Source organism: Ranitomeya imitator, chromosome 3 (assembly GCF_032444005.1).
Source record: "Ranitomeya imitator isolate aRanImi1 chromosome 3, aRanImi1.pri, whole genome shotgun sequence".
NCBI lineage: Eukaryota > Metazoa > Chordata > Amphibia > Anura > Dendrobatidae > Ranitomeya > Ranitomeya imitator.
The window spans coordinates 711,255,828-711,271,376 of NC_091284.1; the positions used below are offsets into that span (position 1 = coordinate 711,255,828).

Genomic DNA, 15,549 nt, shown 5'->3' on the forward strand with positions numbered 1-15,549 from the left:
TATTTATTGGCAGTATTAAGCTACTAATTCCATAACACATTCCTTCTAACATCTACAATAAGAAAAATAGGAATGTGTGTAGACCATCACTCAAACAATGATACTTGGATTCGGCCTAAAAACTATTGTCTTTAATCACATGGACACTGCAAGTGGCTCTTCCGAGTGTTTCATAAAATACATTTTACATAAGGATAGCTTTAGTGCAGAAACGTTTCATGGGTCAATGTAGCAACTAAAAACGTGTGGTTGTGACCTGATAAAACCTTATGCACCAAGGTATTCTGTTGGGGATTTTCTGTTGGAAAATCCAGACGCAAACTCAGGTTCCTCTGTGCGCACCATATTTTTACTTTATAGCCACGGAATGTAGAGGCAGAGACTCGGATTACAGTGATCAGTCTTTTACTGGGCTGCTTGCTGTAGTTTTGATAAACATGAGATTGTCACTAGAGCACTATTAAACCTGCTGCCATGTAATCCTCTATATTCATGAACTCTATATAACCCAGCCCCTTCCACTGATTGGCAACTTTCTGCCTATGCATGGTATACACAAAAAGCTGCCAATCAGTGATGTGGGTGGGATTATACACAGCTCAGCATTCAGAGAACTGCTAGTTTTGCAACAGAAACAAAAAATGATTCTATCAAAACTACAGCAAGCAGTTAAGTAAGTGATACATCGCTGATATCGGGGTCTCTGCCCTTCCATTATGCTGCCATCAGATGTGGTAGCAAAAACCTGGTGACAAATTCCCTTTAAGGCCCTTTCATATGGCACAGTGTTCAGCACAGTGATTGTTCGCATAAATGATAGTTTGCATGATTTCTCCCGATCACAATGTAATGTTCAGCAATCAAATGACAAGCAAGAAAAAGTCATTGACTGCTTCTTTTATGAGAACAAAGAATATCATTGGTCGACGGTGCCTCATGTCCTTTATTCAGGAAATGTGCTTCTGACATTAATTCAAGTGAAGGATAATGAATAAATACATCAAGGCTGATTCCTACGAACCTTTCATCTCTATTGCAGTTATCTGTGGGAGGTTTACTGGGCAGCAAAAAAGATTAAACATGTATTTAAGCCAATACCTTACATATTCAGTTGCCCAAACAAAATAATACAGTGCCTCTTTAAGAAAATTGGCATATGCCAAATAAGCCATTATCACTTACTCTTGTTAACGAGCTTTTGTTTCATTAATATTTGTTCCTCTATTGCTTTATATTGTTGTAAGTTGAGAAAATAGGTCACATGTGAATTTAGACCATCATCGCTGCATAATAATAATGGTGATACAAGACACAAATTTACCAATTCATACAAGGAGATAGATATAACAGATATGATAAATATATTCTTTGGGACATGGATAATTAGTTGTCTTACAATAGAGTACAGTTTTCCTTTTAGCTATATGGTACGTGAAATAGTGTATAGAATGGTTGTGATTAAATCATATTTTCTTCTTTTTAGGGTGCTACTGGATTCCCAGGTGCTGCAGGCAGAGTTGGTCCCCCTGGCGCAAATGTAAGAAACTTGATTTCATTTATAAATACACAAGTACTTATTAATATCACAAGGCTTATATATTCCTATCATGTACCCTGGCACAAATGATATGCTACCTGCCATGTTTACTGATACCTAAATATTAAAAAACGTATATTTCACAGGGAAACCCCGGTCCCCCTGGTCCACCTGGTGGTTCTGGAAAAGATGGGCCTAAGGGTGCCCGTGGTGATGGTGGTCCACCTGGCCGTGCTGGTGATCCAGGTCTTCAGGGTCCTGCTGGAGCTCCTGGTGAGAAGGGAGAGCCTGGTGAAGATGGTCCTAATGTGAGTATTCACACACTCATTGTGATACTAATCCAATTTTCCGATGGAGGCAAGAGTTAGCACTTTATTGTACTTCTGAAAGACTTAAGGAGGCCATAAACAAAAGCTATCAGCCAAACCCTAGTTTGTCCAACAGCTATTCTTCCTGATATTCATGTAGTCTTGGTTATGAGAGTGACTGTGATTTCCATGAGAAAAGTGAGAAGTAATCCACTACCTTACCACAACTCTTTTGATAGTGGCATATTGCTCATAGTAATAAAAAGAAAAGATTGGGCATTGAAGTTCAGCCTAATCCTTTTTATGTCCGGACCGTCATATCTTGTTGGGAAAAAGTTAAGATCCCCCATAAACATTATTTTGTTCGCCAAAAAGTTGGGTGGCCCCTGTACACAATAGATGGTCAGTCAAAGCTGGTACGTTCGACTGACGTTAAAAGGGTTTTACCGCGAACAAAGTACATTTTATATATAAAAATATTTATAAAGTGATTTAGATATAACCTGCACACTCCAATAACTCAGTGCTTCAGAGGAAAAAATAAAGTCAATATTGTAGAGCAACCTCAAGCACTCAATTGATGAAGAAAAACTTTTATCATGAAAAATAAAAAAATCTTTTTGTGAGGAAAAGTGTTTCCCTGCCTTTTCCTCACAAAAAGAATCAGCTGTGACCCCATGCTGTTCTTTCTGTACACTCTTTTGCTTCCTCCCCTGCCCAGGAGCTGTGGTACGATCCAACCATGTTCCTGCACAGTCAGACACGGCCATTACACAGTACACAGCAGGGGCACATTTATAAGATTATCTCAGCACAGGAAAAATATTTTATACACATCCAATTGTGGAAGCTATTATCCCAAGATGTATTGATCTATTGAACATGGTCTGATGGTCTGGGCAGGGGGAAGCAAAAGAGAGTATACAGACAGGACAGCACGGGATCGCAGCTGATTCTTTTTCTGAGATAAAACATTTCCCTGCCTGTTTTTAAAAATAGTTTACCTCAAAGAAAGAATCATTTGCGATCCTATGCTGTAATTTCTGTACACTCTTTTGCTTCCTCCCCTGCCCAGGAGCTGTGGTATGATCAGACCATGTTCCTGTACAGTCAGACACGGCCATTAAACAGTAACAGTAAACAGGGGCACATTGATAAGATTATCACAGCACAGGAACATTTTTTTTAAACACATCCAATTTGGACAAAAAACGTTGCTATAAACGTTTTTTACAGAAACCGGAAATGGCAGATTTTCCGGATCCGGCGAAAAACAGACGAAATGCAATGTCATCCGGCACAATCCGGCACTAATACAAGTCTATGGGGAAAAAAACTGGATCCGCCAGATCCGTTTTTTTTTAATTTAGCCAGATTGAGCCTGACAGCGAAAACCTGATGTGTGAAAGTAGCCTTAGGCCTCTTTCACACTTCAGTCTTTTGGCGTCAGTCACTACCGACATAGTGACGGATTGACGGATCCGTCACAATTGTTGCGAAAACGGTTCTAACGGATCCGTTTTTTTGACGGATCCGTTACTTGGGGGTTGTCTGGGAGAAGTATCTACTTTTTGGAGCATGCGCAATTGAAAAAACGGATTGGGGCGACGGATCCGCCGAAAAAACGGTTGCGGCGGATCCGTCGCCCATAGGCGCCCATTCTATGGAATGGCGGACGCGACGGATCCGTCGCGATCCGCCATTTCGGCGTTGACAAAAAACGTTCCAATGTCCGTCTATTTTCAGAAAACGTCCGCCAAATGTCGACGGATCCGTCGCATGGCGGATGGAACGGACGACCATCCGTCACAATCCGTCACTAATGCAAGTCTATGGGAAAATAACGGATCCGTCAAAAAAAATGACGGATCCGTTATTTGAGGAAAATGGTGGTTTTAGACTGACGCCAAATAACTGAAGTGTGAAAGAGGCTAGTGAGCTGCTTGTTGCTACTGTACCAATACAGAATATATAAGAGATATTCTAACTTTAAATATGATTCTTGTTTTTAGGGTCCTGATGGTCCTCCTGGTCCTCAAGGTTTGGCTGGACAGCGTGGTATTGTTGGTTTGCCTGGTCAGCGTGGTGAGAGAGGTTTCCCTGGTCTTCCTGGACCATCTGTAAGTTTGTGCAACATACAATTGTTTTTATGTATTTTATGCAATGACCTTGTAAATACTCTTGCATGAAAGTAGTAATGCAAATTTCCTTTGTATTATAAAAGTTTCTTTTTTTATCATGCAATATAAAAACTCTTTACACTTGAGCATTATAAGTATGTTATATGTATATACATGTAGCTCAAAACTTTATTTAGGATAACTTCTACAAAAAAGAGTAATACATAACAAGCTCATTCCACAAATGTACGTACTTGACAAAACAAAACAGGGTTTTAAACAAAAATTAGCAAAATCAAAATTAATACTCAAGATTTTGTTTTAACAATATGTAGAGACATAAATCCTACGAGCAGGTACAATATGATAAAAAACACCATTTTTATCAGAAACATCTAAAAAGGTTTTATAGAAATAGGGGAATCAAAAAAAAACATGTACAGACATCAAAATTAGTACCATAATCTTGCAAAAAGGATATACATACTGTACATTTGTTGTACAAATCAGCCAAAAAGTATTTTGTATAAGTCATGTATAAGAACTAACACACTTGGCATAAATAGATAGTGATAGTGTACAAGAGTCTTCAATATTCCAATATCCAACCGATAATTCCCAACCTCTAAATGGATGGCCACGCCCTAACACACGTTTCACCTTATGCTTTGTCACGGGGATCGTATAGAGACAATTATAGATGGTTTCCAAATCCAACTTATAATCACAACTTATAGATCAGTTTTCACTATTGTATCTCTCTGAGGGAATTGACATGAGAAAATAACAGCAGATCTGAGCTGCCCCATTGTATAAAAATGGACCCAGTGCTCTCCGATAAAACATCAGAGAGCTCTCGGCCTCTGTTATACACTAGTGTGAGTGAGCCCTACCACTGCACAGAGGATTACTGCTGAATTTAATTTTTAATATATATACACCTATACAAACAGGCTCCACACAAGAGCAAATGCAGATAAAAGATATTTTTATTTTCAACTCACAATAAAATAAGACCAAAAGGTAATAAAAATCAGTATAACTCAAGGATGAGGACCACAAATACAGGAAAGAAAAAGTGGACACACCTGGAGATAACTCACATATAAACAATCAAAATATAAATATATGTATAAGTAAGGTAATGAATGTTAGTTATTTCTGCATAGTGCAACACATGACATTAAAATCCTATCTCACGAGACAATACACCCCTATATAATAGGCCAGAGTATGTATGAACATTATCTAAACATACAGGAGAAAATAATCCCAAATAAGGCCAAAAAGGGGGTCCAATGAAGTCTATTCAATCATAGTGACATGTATATAAGATATTAAGGTATACAAACATAATCATTACCAGAGGTGACAGAGAGGATCCAGGCGTCCACCACACCCGACGCGCGTTTCGCAGTGAAATGCTTCGTCCAGGGCCCTGTATGTTTACAGGGCCCTGTTATACTGATTTTTATTACCTTTTGGTCTTATTTTATTGTGATTTGAAAATAAAAATATCTTTTATCCGCATTTGCTCTTGCATGGAGCCTTTTTGTATAGGTGTATATATTTCAATGGCTACCATTAGGATATATATTTAGGTGTTTTGTTTAATTTTTAATAATCAAGTCTTTTCATGGATCCACTGGAGTCAAGACAGCCATTGTAAATTAAACTCAATTTCTAATCTTAACTCATAAAGTCAATTCTTGATCTGTAAGGGCTTGTTCACGTGATGCCGATTTGCTGCAGATGTTCTGTCCAGATTTGTGTAAAAAATACACACTGGATTAAAGTAGCAACAGAGATTAAAAATTTCATCCCCACAGTCCGGAAAATTTACCATACGGTAATTCACCTGACCTACAGATTTTAAAACGTGCAGTCTATCAATTATTTCCGTGGATTTTCCCCACTGATTTAACGTCTGTAACACATGTGGATTTTGGTGCATAATCTTCAATGTTTTTTATGTCATATCTGAACATAAAACAATACATATTAATATCCGTGTCCATGATGATGTATTGCACTCTTATTTTATTTTTTTTATTTCTTAGTTTCACAACACATATTATAATAAGTTTGTAAAATTGGGAACCCTGTTAAGCTGTTCATTGACTGTCTATGAATGTGTGTGATTATATTCTGAATATTCTGATATTAATCAAATGTTTTTTAGGGTGAGCCTGGAAAACAAGGAAGCTCAGGAGGTGCTGGTGACCGTGGACCCCCTGGCCCTGTTGGCCCACCTGGTTTGACTGGACCTGCTGGAGAGCCTGGACGTGAAGTAAGTAGAAAATTTAGACGCATAATATTAGGTATTAACCAAATAATAGAAATCAGTCATGTTATACAATGAGTTTCATAACCATGTAACAAATGTCTGACTCAGTATTTTCTGGTTACATTTGTGCAAAAAGTTTAGAACCATTATTTTTACACATTACTGATTTATAATAAGTGTCATGCTGACATACCCAGGAAGCACAAACTACATGGAGAAAATAAAAAATCCCAGATATATCGCCACATGTTCTTCATGATCTCATGGACTGTAACACCTTCTTAGGTTTTTCTAGAGACACCACTTCATAACACTGTGGTATAAATATCCATTAATCCAGACCAAATGGTGGTTCATTTAAAAAGCTATAAAATTGTATGGAAACATAAATCTGATCTCAAAGAAAAGGATTCAAAACTATTATGTTTCCTTAGGGTAACCCTGGATCTGATGGTCCTCCTGGCCGTGATGGTTCTGTTGGTATAAAGGTAAGATTGATTAGTACATATGGTAATCTCTTTAAGAAACATCACAACCACTTTAATTTGAAATTTCATTAAGTAAATATGTAGTTTTACATTTTAGTAATTTTGATCAGATACTATAGATACTAAACTGATACATGCATACCAAATTCCTAATAAACCAGATTTTTGTCACATTGATTATTTTTTCTATCTGGTGTAAAATAATGATAATAATGATAATCCAAACATTGCACTTTAGCCACATTGTTGATTTTGCACACACAGAAGATAATATTAGACATTGATATCCATTCCATGATGTTCTCCATTTCTGATAATCCTCCATCATTTTTTTCATTCCTTCAGGGTGACCGTGGTGAGACTGGCCCTCTTGGCGCTCCGGGTGCTCCCGGTTCCCCTGGTGCTCCTGGCCCTGTTGGCCCAACTGGAAAACAGGGAGACAGAGGAGAATCTGTAAGTATCTTATTCATTTGGCATCGGAACAATGACCTGGAAAATTGATTGTATTAATTGATGTCCGTGGGTGCAATGTATTAGGCGGCAAGAGAACGGTCAATTATTAAATTAAATGTGGTAGAAGCTGAAAAATTTGGCAAGCATAAAGATCTGAGCCCTTGAGAAGCTACACCTACGGTCTGTAGCACAAATTGGTAGAAAAGTGTCAGCACACAGAGCATTGCAACTTGCTGAATACGGGGCTGTGCAGCCGCAGATCAGTGAAGAGCGCTCATGCTAGTCTTGTCTATTGACAAAGGTGCCTACAATGGGCAAGTGAGCATCGGAAATGGACCAAGGTGCCCTGGTCTGATGGGTCATGTCTTCCTTTACATCATCTGGTTGGCCTAATGTTTGTGCATCACTTGCCTCGAGAAGAGATGGCAACTAATTGCTCTATAAGAAGAAGAATGTATAGCGGAAACCTTTGGGCCCTACCTTATTGTGAATGTTACATTGACACTGACCATCCACCTAGACATTGTACAGACCACGTTATATCCCTTCATAGGAACAGTATGCTCTATTGGCTATGGACGTTCTCAATAGGATAATTCCCCCTATCGCACTGCAAAATATGTTCAGGAATGGATTAAGGAACATGACTTGACCCCCAAGGCCAAGGTTTTGATTTGGCTTCTAAATTTCCCAGACGTCTATCTGATCGAGCATCTGTGGGATGTTCCGGTCATAAGACGTGTGTAAATGACTTAATGGTTTCTACAATACATATGACTCTTGAGAGAGTATTTTTACATAAATTTACAGTTTATTTAATGCATCTTAATCTCACACTGTACTTTTTATTGTAAAGTGGTCATGCCTCTCACTGTAAATTAATACTTATACCTACTACTATCATTATATGGCCACTTTACCACACTACCTCCTTCAGAATTTTTATGGAGACATTTTATTAATAATGACCTGTAACAATGATGAATAACATAAGAAATATACATAGATATTTTGCCTCTTTTTCTATTTTCCTTAGATGTCTTCAACCATAGGTATACTCATTGTTTGTAAAATTATTCATATAACAAATGACATCTAGGAAACCAAAACTATATAACAACACCTTATAACAATATATTTACCATTTTGGTTTTTTCCTTTTTTTAGGGTAATCAAGGTCCTTTGGGTCCATCTGGTCCCGCTGGAGCTCGTGGTCTGCCTGTAAGTACAGTTATTTACATATATTAATGCCACAATAATGCTATAAAATAACTAATATGCATAGTGACAGATAAAATTAGGCTGCATTCACACATTCAGGTTTTTCATCCAGTTTTTGAATCTAAGAGCCAGAAGTGGATTCAGGAGAAAGAGAAGTCTCAGTCTTTTCTTGCCAGGTGTCTTCCACTTATGATGCGTTTCTGGTTCTTACTTCAAAACTGCACAAAAAAACTGATAATTGGAAACCTAGCCTTAAAGCGATGTTGGGTGTTTTTCAAGACTATTCTATTATGCTTTGCTTATATAGCACCATCATATTCCACAGCACTTCACAGACATCAACATCACTGTCCCCATTGGGGCTCACAATCTAGATTCCCTATCAGTATGTCTTTGGAGTGTGGGGGGAAACCGGAGAACCCGGAGGAAACCCATACAAACACGGGGAGAACATACAAACCTAATGCAAATGCAGCTTAGAGAATTTATAGTGGGGTCCATACTTTACACGGGTGCCGAAATTTATTTCAATATTGTTAAAATAGAAAGGTTTCTGTGTCATGGAAATACATTAGAAATGGCATCAAATGTAAAATCTTCGGTATGAAAGTAAAAATTTATCAGGTCATACACTTTTGATTTATAATTTGTTAACACTCATCTCTATTTTAGGGTCCTCAAGGTCCTCGTGGTGACAAGGGTGAGGGTGGTGAAGCTGGAGAGAGAGGACAAAAGGGACACAGAGGATTCACTGGTCTTCAGGGTCTTCCCGGACCTCCAGTAAGTAGAACTGGAAAAACATATTTACGATATGTGGTGCCTATAGCAAGGCTGATAAAAACTAGAATATCAATCTAGTATGTATTTGTAGTGCTGGAGATATATGGACTGTCCTCACTGATATATAGCATTGTGTGCCAGGCTGCTATAATGACTCTAGTGCTGGTATATAGGTGATATCACTGTTCTATAGGGTAGATTCACTGATGTTTGTCTTGTGCTACATACAATTCTGTCAAATACTCAATGGCAACAGACTACAAACCATCTATCAATGTACGCTGACCATTTCCATGTTGACTAGTATCACAATTCTAGATATTATGAATTTAAAAAATGGTATTAAAAGGTAAAATAAAGTTTAGGTATTGGCAAACTTATACATTAAAGCACCACAGTCAATACTTAAAGGTTATTGAGCTACTCAATCTGTAACTTATTTTACATTTAGATGTTGAATGCCGTTTGATCCAATGACATTTCTTGAATTAAATCACAAGTATTGCCATCATACATAGGGCTCACAATACAAGTGCCATATATTTTATTTAATATTTTACTTTTAGGGTACTGCTGGTGATCAAGGTGCTACTGGTCCTGCCGGTCCTTCTGGTCCAAGAGTAAGTTTTGAATATATCCAAAAACAAAATAATATTAGACAAAAAGGTCATATTGATAAATATCACTAATATATCTTATTTTAACCTATTTAGGGTGCTCCCGGCCCTGTTGGTCCTTCTGGAAAAGATGGTTCTAATGGTTTGCCTGGTCCAATTGGTCCACCTGGTCCCCGTGGTCGTGGTGGTGAAACTGGCCCTGCTGTAAGTATAAACAATGTGATATTTACTTGAATCATTTACAATAAGTATAGTTTGATAGTGATAAAATTCCTCTTTTGTGGTTATTTTAATAGGGTCCTCCTGGTCAACCTGGTCCACCTGGTCCTCCTGGTCCTCCCGGCCCTGGCATTGACATGTCTGCGTTTGCTGGCCTATCTCAACCTGAGAAAGGACCTGATCCTCTCCGTTACATGCGTGCTGACCAGGCCTCTAGCAATCTTCGCCAGCATGATGTTGAGGTTGATGCCACTCTTAAATCACTGAACAACCAAATCGAGAGCATTCGTAGCCCAGATGGTAGCAAGAAGAACCCAGCTCGTACTTGCCGTGACCTGAAACTGTGCCATCCTGACTGGAAGAGTGGTATGTATAAAACAATCATAAACATGGATCTCTGTCTTCTTGAATTTCCATATAATCATTCAAATTCAAAAACACTTTCTGAAAAACTAAAAGAGGTCGCCCAGGACTTCTATATTGATGAACCATTCCTAGGATAGGTCATTAATATCAGATTGACTGGGGTTCAATATTCAGAAACCCCATTAATCAGCTGTTTGCAACCTCCACTATGGCCAGATCACTGGCGGACACAGACACAAAAGGGCCCCTGTGCAAGAACAATATATGGGCCCTTTGCAGCCCAAGAGCTGCTAAAAATTCAAAATTGCACTTGTTTTGGAGGTAGAAATGGGCCCCGTGCGACTGCACAGGCTGCACCAATTACATGTCCGTCCCTGGGCCAGATGTATACAATGTACATAGCCGTAATAGCACTGCATTTCAGGCTCAACTACAGGACTCAGATACTGCAACTCAGCTCCCATTCACTTCAATAAGAGCTGAGCTGCCATGCCAGAGAATAGCCATTGCAGATTGATCAGCTCTGTGCATTGAAATTGATGACTTTTCCTAAGGATATAAATCCTGGTCAACCCCTTTAAGTTAAGAAAATAGAATATGAGAGGCTATTTTTATTTAATTCATGGAATGATATAAAGTGCTTTTTCCACAGTACCAGATACATTGTATGTGTGGCCTTGAGTAGACACCCACTTTACCTATATGATAAATTCAGTCTGTATTTGAGTTTAGGTTTTTAGATCAGGATTGTAGAATTTCATGTAAAAAAATAATGTTGAAATAATGAGACACCTAATGCAGAAAAGTGAAGACTCTCCTTTAAATATCACGATCATTCTTTGCAGGTGACTACTGGATTGATCCCAACCAGGGTTGCACTGTGGATGCCATTAAAGTCTTCTGTAACATGGAAACTGGAGAAACATGTGTTTACCCCAACCCAACCAAAATACCCAAGAAGAACTGGTGGACAAGCAAGACCAAGGACAAGAAGCACATCTGGTTTGGAGAGACCATCAATGGTGGATTCCAAGTAAGTTCTTTTCTATCTTCCCATTTTTATATAATCTACAGCTGTAAACAAATGTACTAAATTACCATAATACAAGTTTAATGGATAATAAAATCTGCACATTGTTAATGTTACATTTCTTATTTCTTCATTGGTCACCAACTTACATTTATTATTGTCTCTGTAACTGCAGTTCAGCTATGGTGAAGACAGCTCTGCACCCAATACTGCCAGTATCCAGATGACCTTCCTGCGCCTGCTGTCTACTGATGCATCACAGAACATCACCTACCACTGCAAGAACAGCATAGCTTTCATGGAAGAGGCCTCAGGCAACCTGAAAAAGGCTCTCCTGCTCCAGGGATCCAATGATGTCGAGATCAGAGCTGAGGGCAACAGCAGATTTACATACACCGCCTTGGAAGATGGCTGCAAGGTAAATAAAAATCTAGAAATACTCAAGAAAATATATTAAATAGAGTATAAACTATGAGGGTCATATAAATGCATATTAAAGGGAATCTGTCACCTCATTTTGGCCTCATAAACTGCAGCCACCACCATTAGGGGCTTATCTACAGCATTCTGTACTGCTGTAGATAAGCCCCCGATGTAACCTGAAAGAGAAGAAAAACAAGCTAGATTATGCTCACCCAGAGCGGTCCCGGTTCGGATCCTATGGGCGTCGCAGGTCCGGGTCCGGCGCCTCCCATCTTCATAAGATGTTGTCATCCTCCTTGCTTCTGTCGCGGCTCCTGCGCAGGAGTACTGATTTGCCCTGTTGAGGGCAGCGTAAAGTACCTCAGTGCGCAGGTGCTGGGCCTCTCTGACCTTTCCTGGCGCCTGCGCACTGCAGTACTTTGCTCTGCCCTCAAATGGGCAAATCAGTATGCCTGCGCAGCAGCCGCGACAGGAAGCAAAGAAGAGGACGACATCGCATGAAACTGGGAGGCGCCGGACCCGGACCTGCGATGCCCATCGGACCAGACCGCACCGGACCTCCCCTGGGTGAGTATATTCTAACTTGTTTTTCCTCTCTTTCAGGTAACATTGGGGGCTTATCTACAGCATTACAGAATGCATTACAGAATGCTGTAGATAAGCCCCTGATGCCAGTGGCCGCAGATTATAGGGCCAAAATGAGGTGACAGATTCCCTTTAAGTAAAAGTAAAAATATGTCTTATTCTAGTCTGTGTAAAGTGCACCATGTTGTATAGAAGCTATATTGCACCAAAAGTTTCCCATTATAGTAGAGTTTGAGTCGGGGATGAATCTGCCGGGCTAAATGGCAATAATGTGTAGGAAATTTCAGGAATACCTCTCCGCATCCCAGTACATTGAGTCTGTTTTAAGGACAATGAGTTGATGTATATTTTATCTTTCAACTAACCATTGTTTCTTATTTATTTCAGAAACACACTGGCAAATGGGGCAAGACAGTTATAGAATACAGGACACAGAAAACTTCCCGCCTGCCCATTGTAGACATTGCACCTATGGATATTGGTGGAGCTGATCAGGAATTTGGCGTTGACATTGGCCCAGTTTGCTTCTTGTAAAAACAAAAACAAAAAAGTAAATAAAAATAAATAAAAACCCTAAGGACCTGAGTACTTTCCAATCACTTTTAGGACTTCTGCACTGAATGGCTGAACCGACCCCAAATTTCCATTCATCCACGCGCTTACATTTTGGACATTTTATTTTGTATTGCAAGGCCAGAACTGGGCAGACTACGGAATAAAATCATGGTATTATTTATTTATTGTCTTCCTGTAAGACCTATGGGTCAGGTGAAGGTGTGACACTAACTGGCATGATTGAAGGCCCCCTCCTAACCGATGTACGAAGTGCAGTTTAAAGCGACCCTCCCCCCCTCACAGTGTATTCCAGCAGAAGTACTGTGTGTCATTGAATAAAATGGTGCTATTGTTGTAAAAAAGTTTGTATTTTGTAACATCAACTGATATAAAAATAACTTTTTTGGAAAGTACAAGTCGATCTGAGCTTTGTTCTTTTTGCTTTTTTTTTTATTATACTGTAGATAGCAAAACAAAAAAGTTCCAGGATTTCAAGTTTGCCTGCCCTTTGTTTTTTTTTCCAATATGAGATGAAGGAAGTTTAGGACAAATTCTAAAACTTCCCAGGTTTAAGCTACCTCACACTAACTAAACAACTATAAAGACACAAGTTTAATCTTGAAGCTGAACTAAACACACAGTAAATGCTCCAGAAATGGATGGAGAGATCGTGGCTTGTTTCATCAAGATAAGGTGCCTCCCTTATGCTTCTGGGTTTAGTAGAAGACTAAAAGATGGATCAAAGATCAAGGATCATGAGGAATCAGTGGAATAGAAAATGGTGACTTAAATGTTGCTATTTTATGGTGGAACGTGGACAATGCCAAAGTTTAGCAGCTAGAGTCAATAAAATCAGTATTGTAGTGGGCAAGTGGATGATTTATATTATTTAGGTCAAAGCCATTCAAAATTATATCCTTGTCGTTTTCCCAATTATGTATGTAAATTGTTGATCCCTGAATTTTCTATCCGAAAATTATAAGTATTTCTGACTTTAAGGGACAAACAGGTAGACATTTTTGGCAAGAGGGGGTTGGGGGGGAAGCAAGACCGTAACGGATTAAATAAAAATATGTACTATTTTGTATATGTAAAATAGATATTTTTTTTTATTTTGCAATACTGATTTTCAGCATGGTAGGCTAGTAAACATGTTCAACACCAACACTAATCTTTCTTGTGAAATAATTGTCTTACTGTACCTTTTTTTTTCCTCTTCTCATTTTCTCGTCCCTTCTGTTCTTCCGCAATAAAGATAGAAAGCTTTTTCTATAAAAAATAAAACCCGTTTTGTTTGATTTTTTTATTTGTATTAAATTCCATCCTATGATGTAATCTTTGTTGAATGATGTTAATCTTATCTGGGATATTTCATGACAGAACGAAACAACACAAATAAAAATTTTAATTAAAAAAAATAATTCACAAGGCTTTTTATTTTTTATTTGTTTTTTTGTTCTGCCCCTAGGTATAGAAACCTGGAACATATACTAGTAACCTAAGAGAATACTAAATCTCTTGAATATGTTTACTACAAGAAAGTGAACCTTCATATGATATAATGCAGCTAATTTAACCCTAGAATTGTGGTAATGAAAGCTTGTAGTCAGGCAATTAGCTGATCACTGTGGGTCCAGCATTGCAAAGCCATGGTGATCAGATGACATTGACAAAGGATAAGCCATTGCTGGCACGCACAAGTTGCTAATATGTAGCCATGTAATACATAGACAGGCTAAGTTGGCAAAAATTGGAGGTGCCCGAAGAGGCTTTCCAATCTGGCACATATGGTAGTGGTAAGGGTCTCATCACTAGGGTTGAGCGAAACGGATCGGACAAATTAAAAAATCGCCGACTTTTGGCAAAGTCGGGTTTCATGAAACCCGACCCGATCCTAGTGTGGGATCGGCCATGAAGTTGGCGATCTTCATGCCAAAGTCACGTTTCGTATGACGCTTTCAGCACCATTTTTCAGCCAATGAAGGAGGACGCATAGTGTGGGCAGCGTGATGACATAGGTCTTGATCCCAACCATCTTAGAGAAAGGCATGACAGTGATTGGCTAGCTTTCTGTGGCGTCACAGGGGCTATAAAGGGGCATGCACGCCGACCGCCATCTTACTTCTGCCGATCGTAGCATAGGGAGAGGTTGCCGCAGCTTCATCAGAAGAAGGGATATAGTTAGGGAGAGAAGATTAACCCCCAAACTGCTTCTGCTCTAGCGATTTCCACTGTCCAACACCACCATTTCTTTGCATGGACAGTGGAGGCTAGATTTTTGTGCATCAGCTCTGTAGCTTATTAGGCTGCCTTATAAGGCTCCCTGATAGCTGCACTGCTGTTTGCACGCCGCTGTGCAAACCAACTGCTTTTTTAAAAGCAAAAATCCTGTTGCTCCTTTCTGCACAGTTATCTTGTTTATTTGTCCACTCCTCACTTTTGTGTGCAGCAGTCCTTTTTATTGCTGCCATACTTTTCCTGAGATCATTGTAGGGAGATTGAAATTGTACTACAGTCCTTGTATTTTTTCATATATCTTCCAGCCACTTTCTGCCACTTA

General features: G+C 39.0%; 1 protein-coding gene across 2 annotated transcripts in view; it reads left to right on the forward strand.

Moving 5' to 3' along the window:
* COL2A1 (collagen type II alpha 1 chain) overlaps positions 1 to 14,273 on the forward strand; it is a 59,436-nt gene extending 45,163 nt beyond the window's left edge. For both annotated transcript variants that reach the window (XM_069758674.1, XM_069758675.1), the window contains 14 exons: positions 1,484 to 1,537; positions 1,684 to 1,845; positions 3,858 to 3,965; positions 6,148 to 6,255; positions 6,687 to 6,740; positions 7,086 to 7,193; positions 8,361 to 8,414; positions 9,087 to 9,194; positions 9,761 to 9,814; positions 9,908 to 10,015; positions 10,108 to 10,396; positions 11,242 to 11,429; positions 11,602 to 11,844; positions 12,822 to 14,273. In XM_069758674.1, coding sequence (XP_069614775.1) covers positions 1,484 to 1,537; positions 1,684 to 1,845; positions 3,858 to 3,965; positions 6,148 to 6,255; positions 6,687 to 6,740; positions 7,086 to 7,193; positions 8,361 to 8,414; positions 9,087 to 9,194; positions 9,761 to 9,814; positions 9,908 to 10,015; positions 10,108 to 10,396; positions 11,242 to 11,429; positions 11,602 to 11,844; positions 12,822 to 12,968 — 1,785 coding nt within the window. In that variant the 3' untranslated portion in view covers positions 12,969 to 14,273. The remainder of the gene's footprint in view (positions 1 to 1,483; positions 1,538 to 1,683; positions 1,846 to 3,857; positions 3,966 to 6,147; positions 6,256 to 6,686; positions 6,741 to 7,085; positions 7,194 to 8,360; positions 8,415 to 9,086; positions 9,195 to 9,760; positions 9,815 to 9,907; positions 10,016 to 10,107; positions 10,397 to 11,241; positions 11,430 to 11,601; positions 11,845 to 12,821) is intronic.
* Positions 14,274 to 15,549: the final 1,276 nt, after the last annotated feature.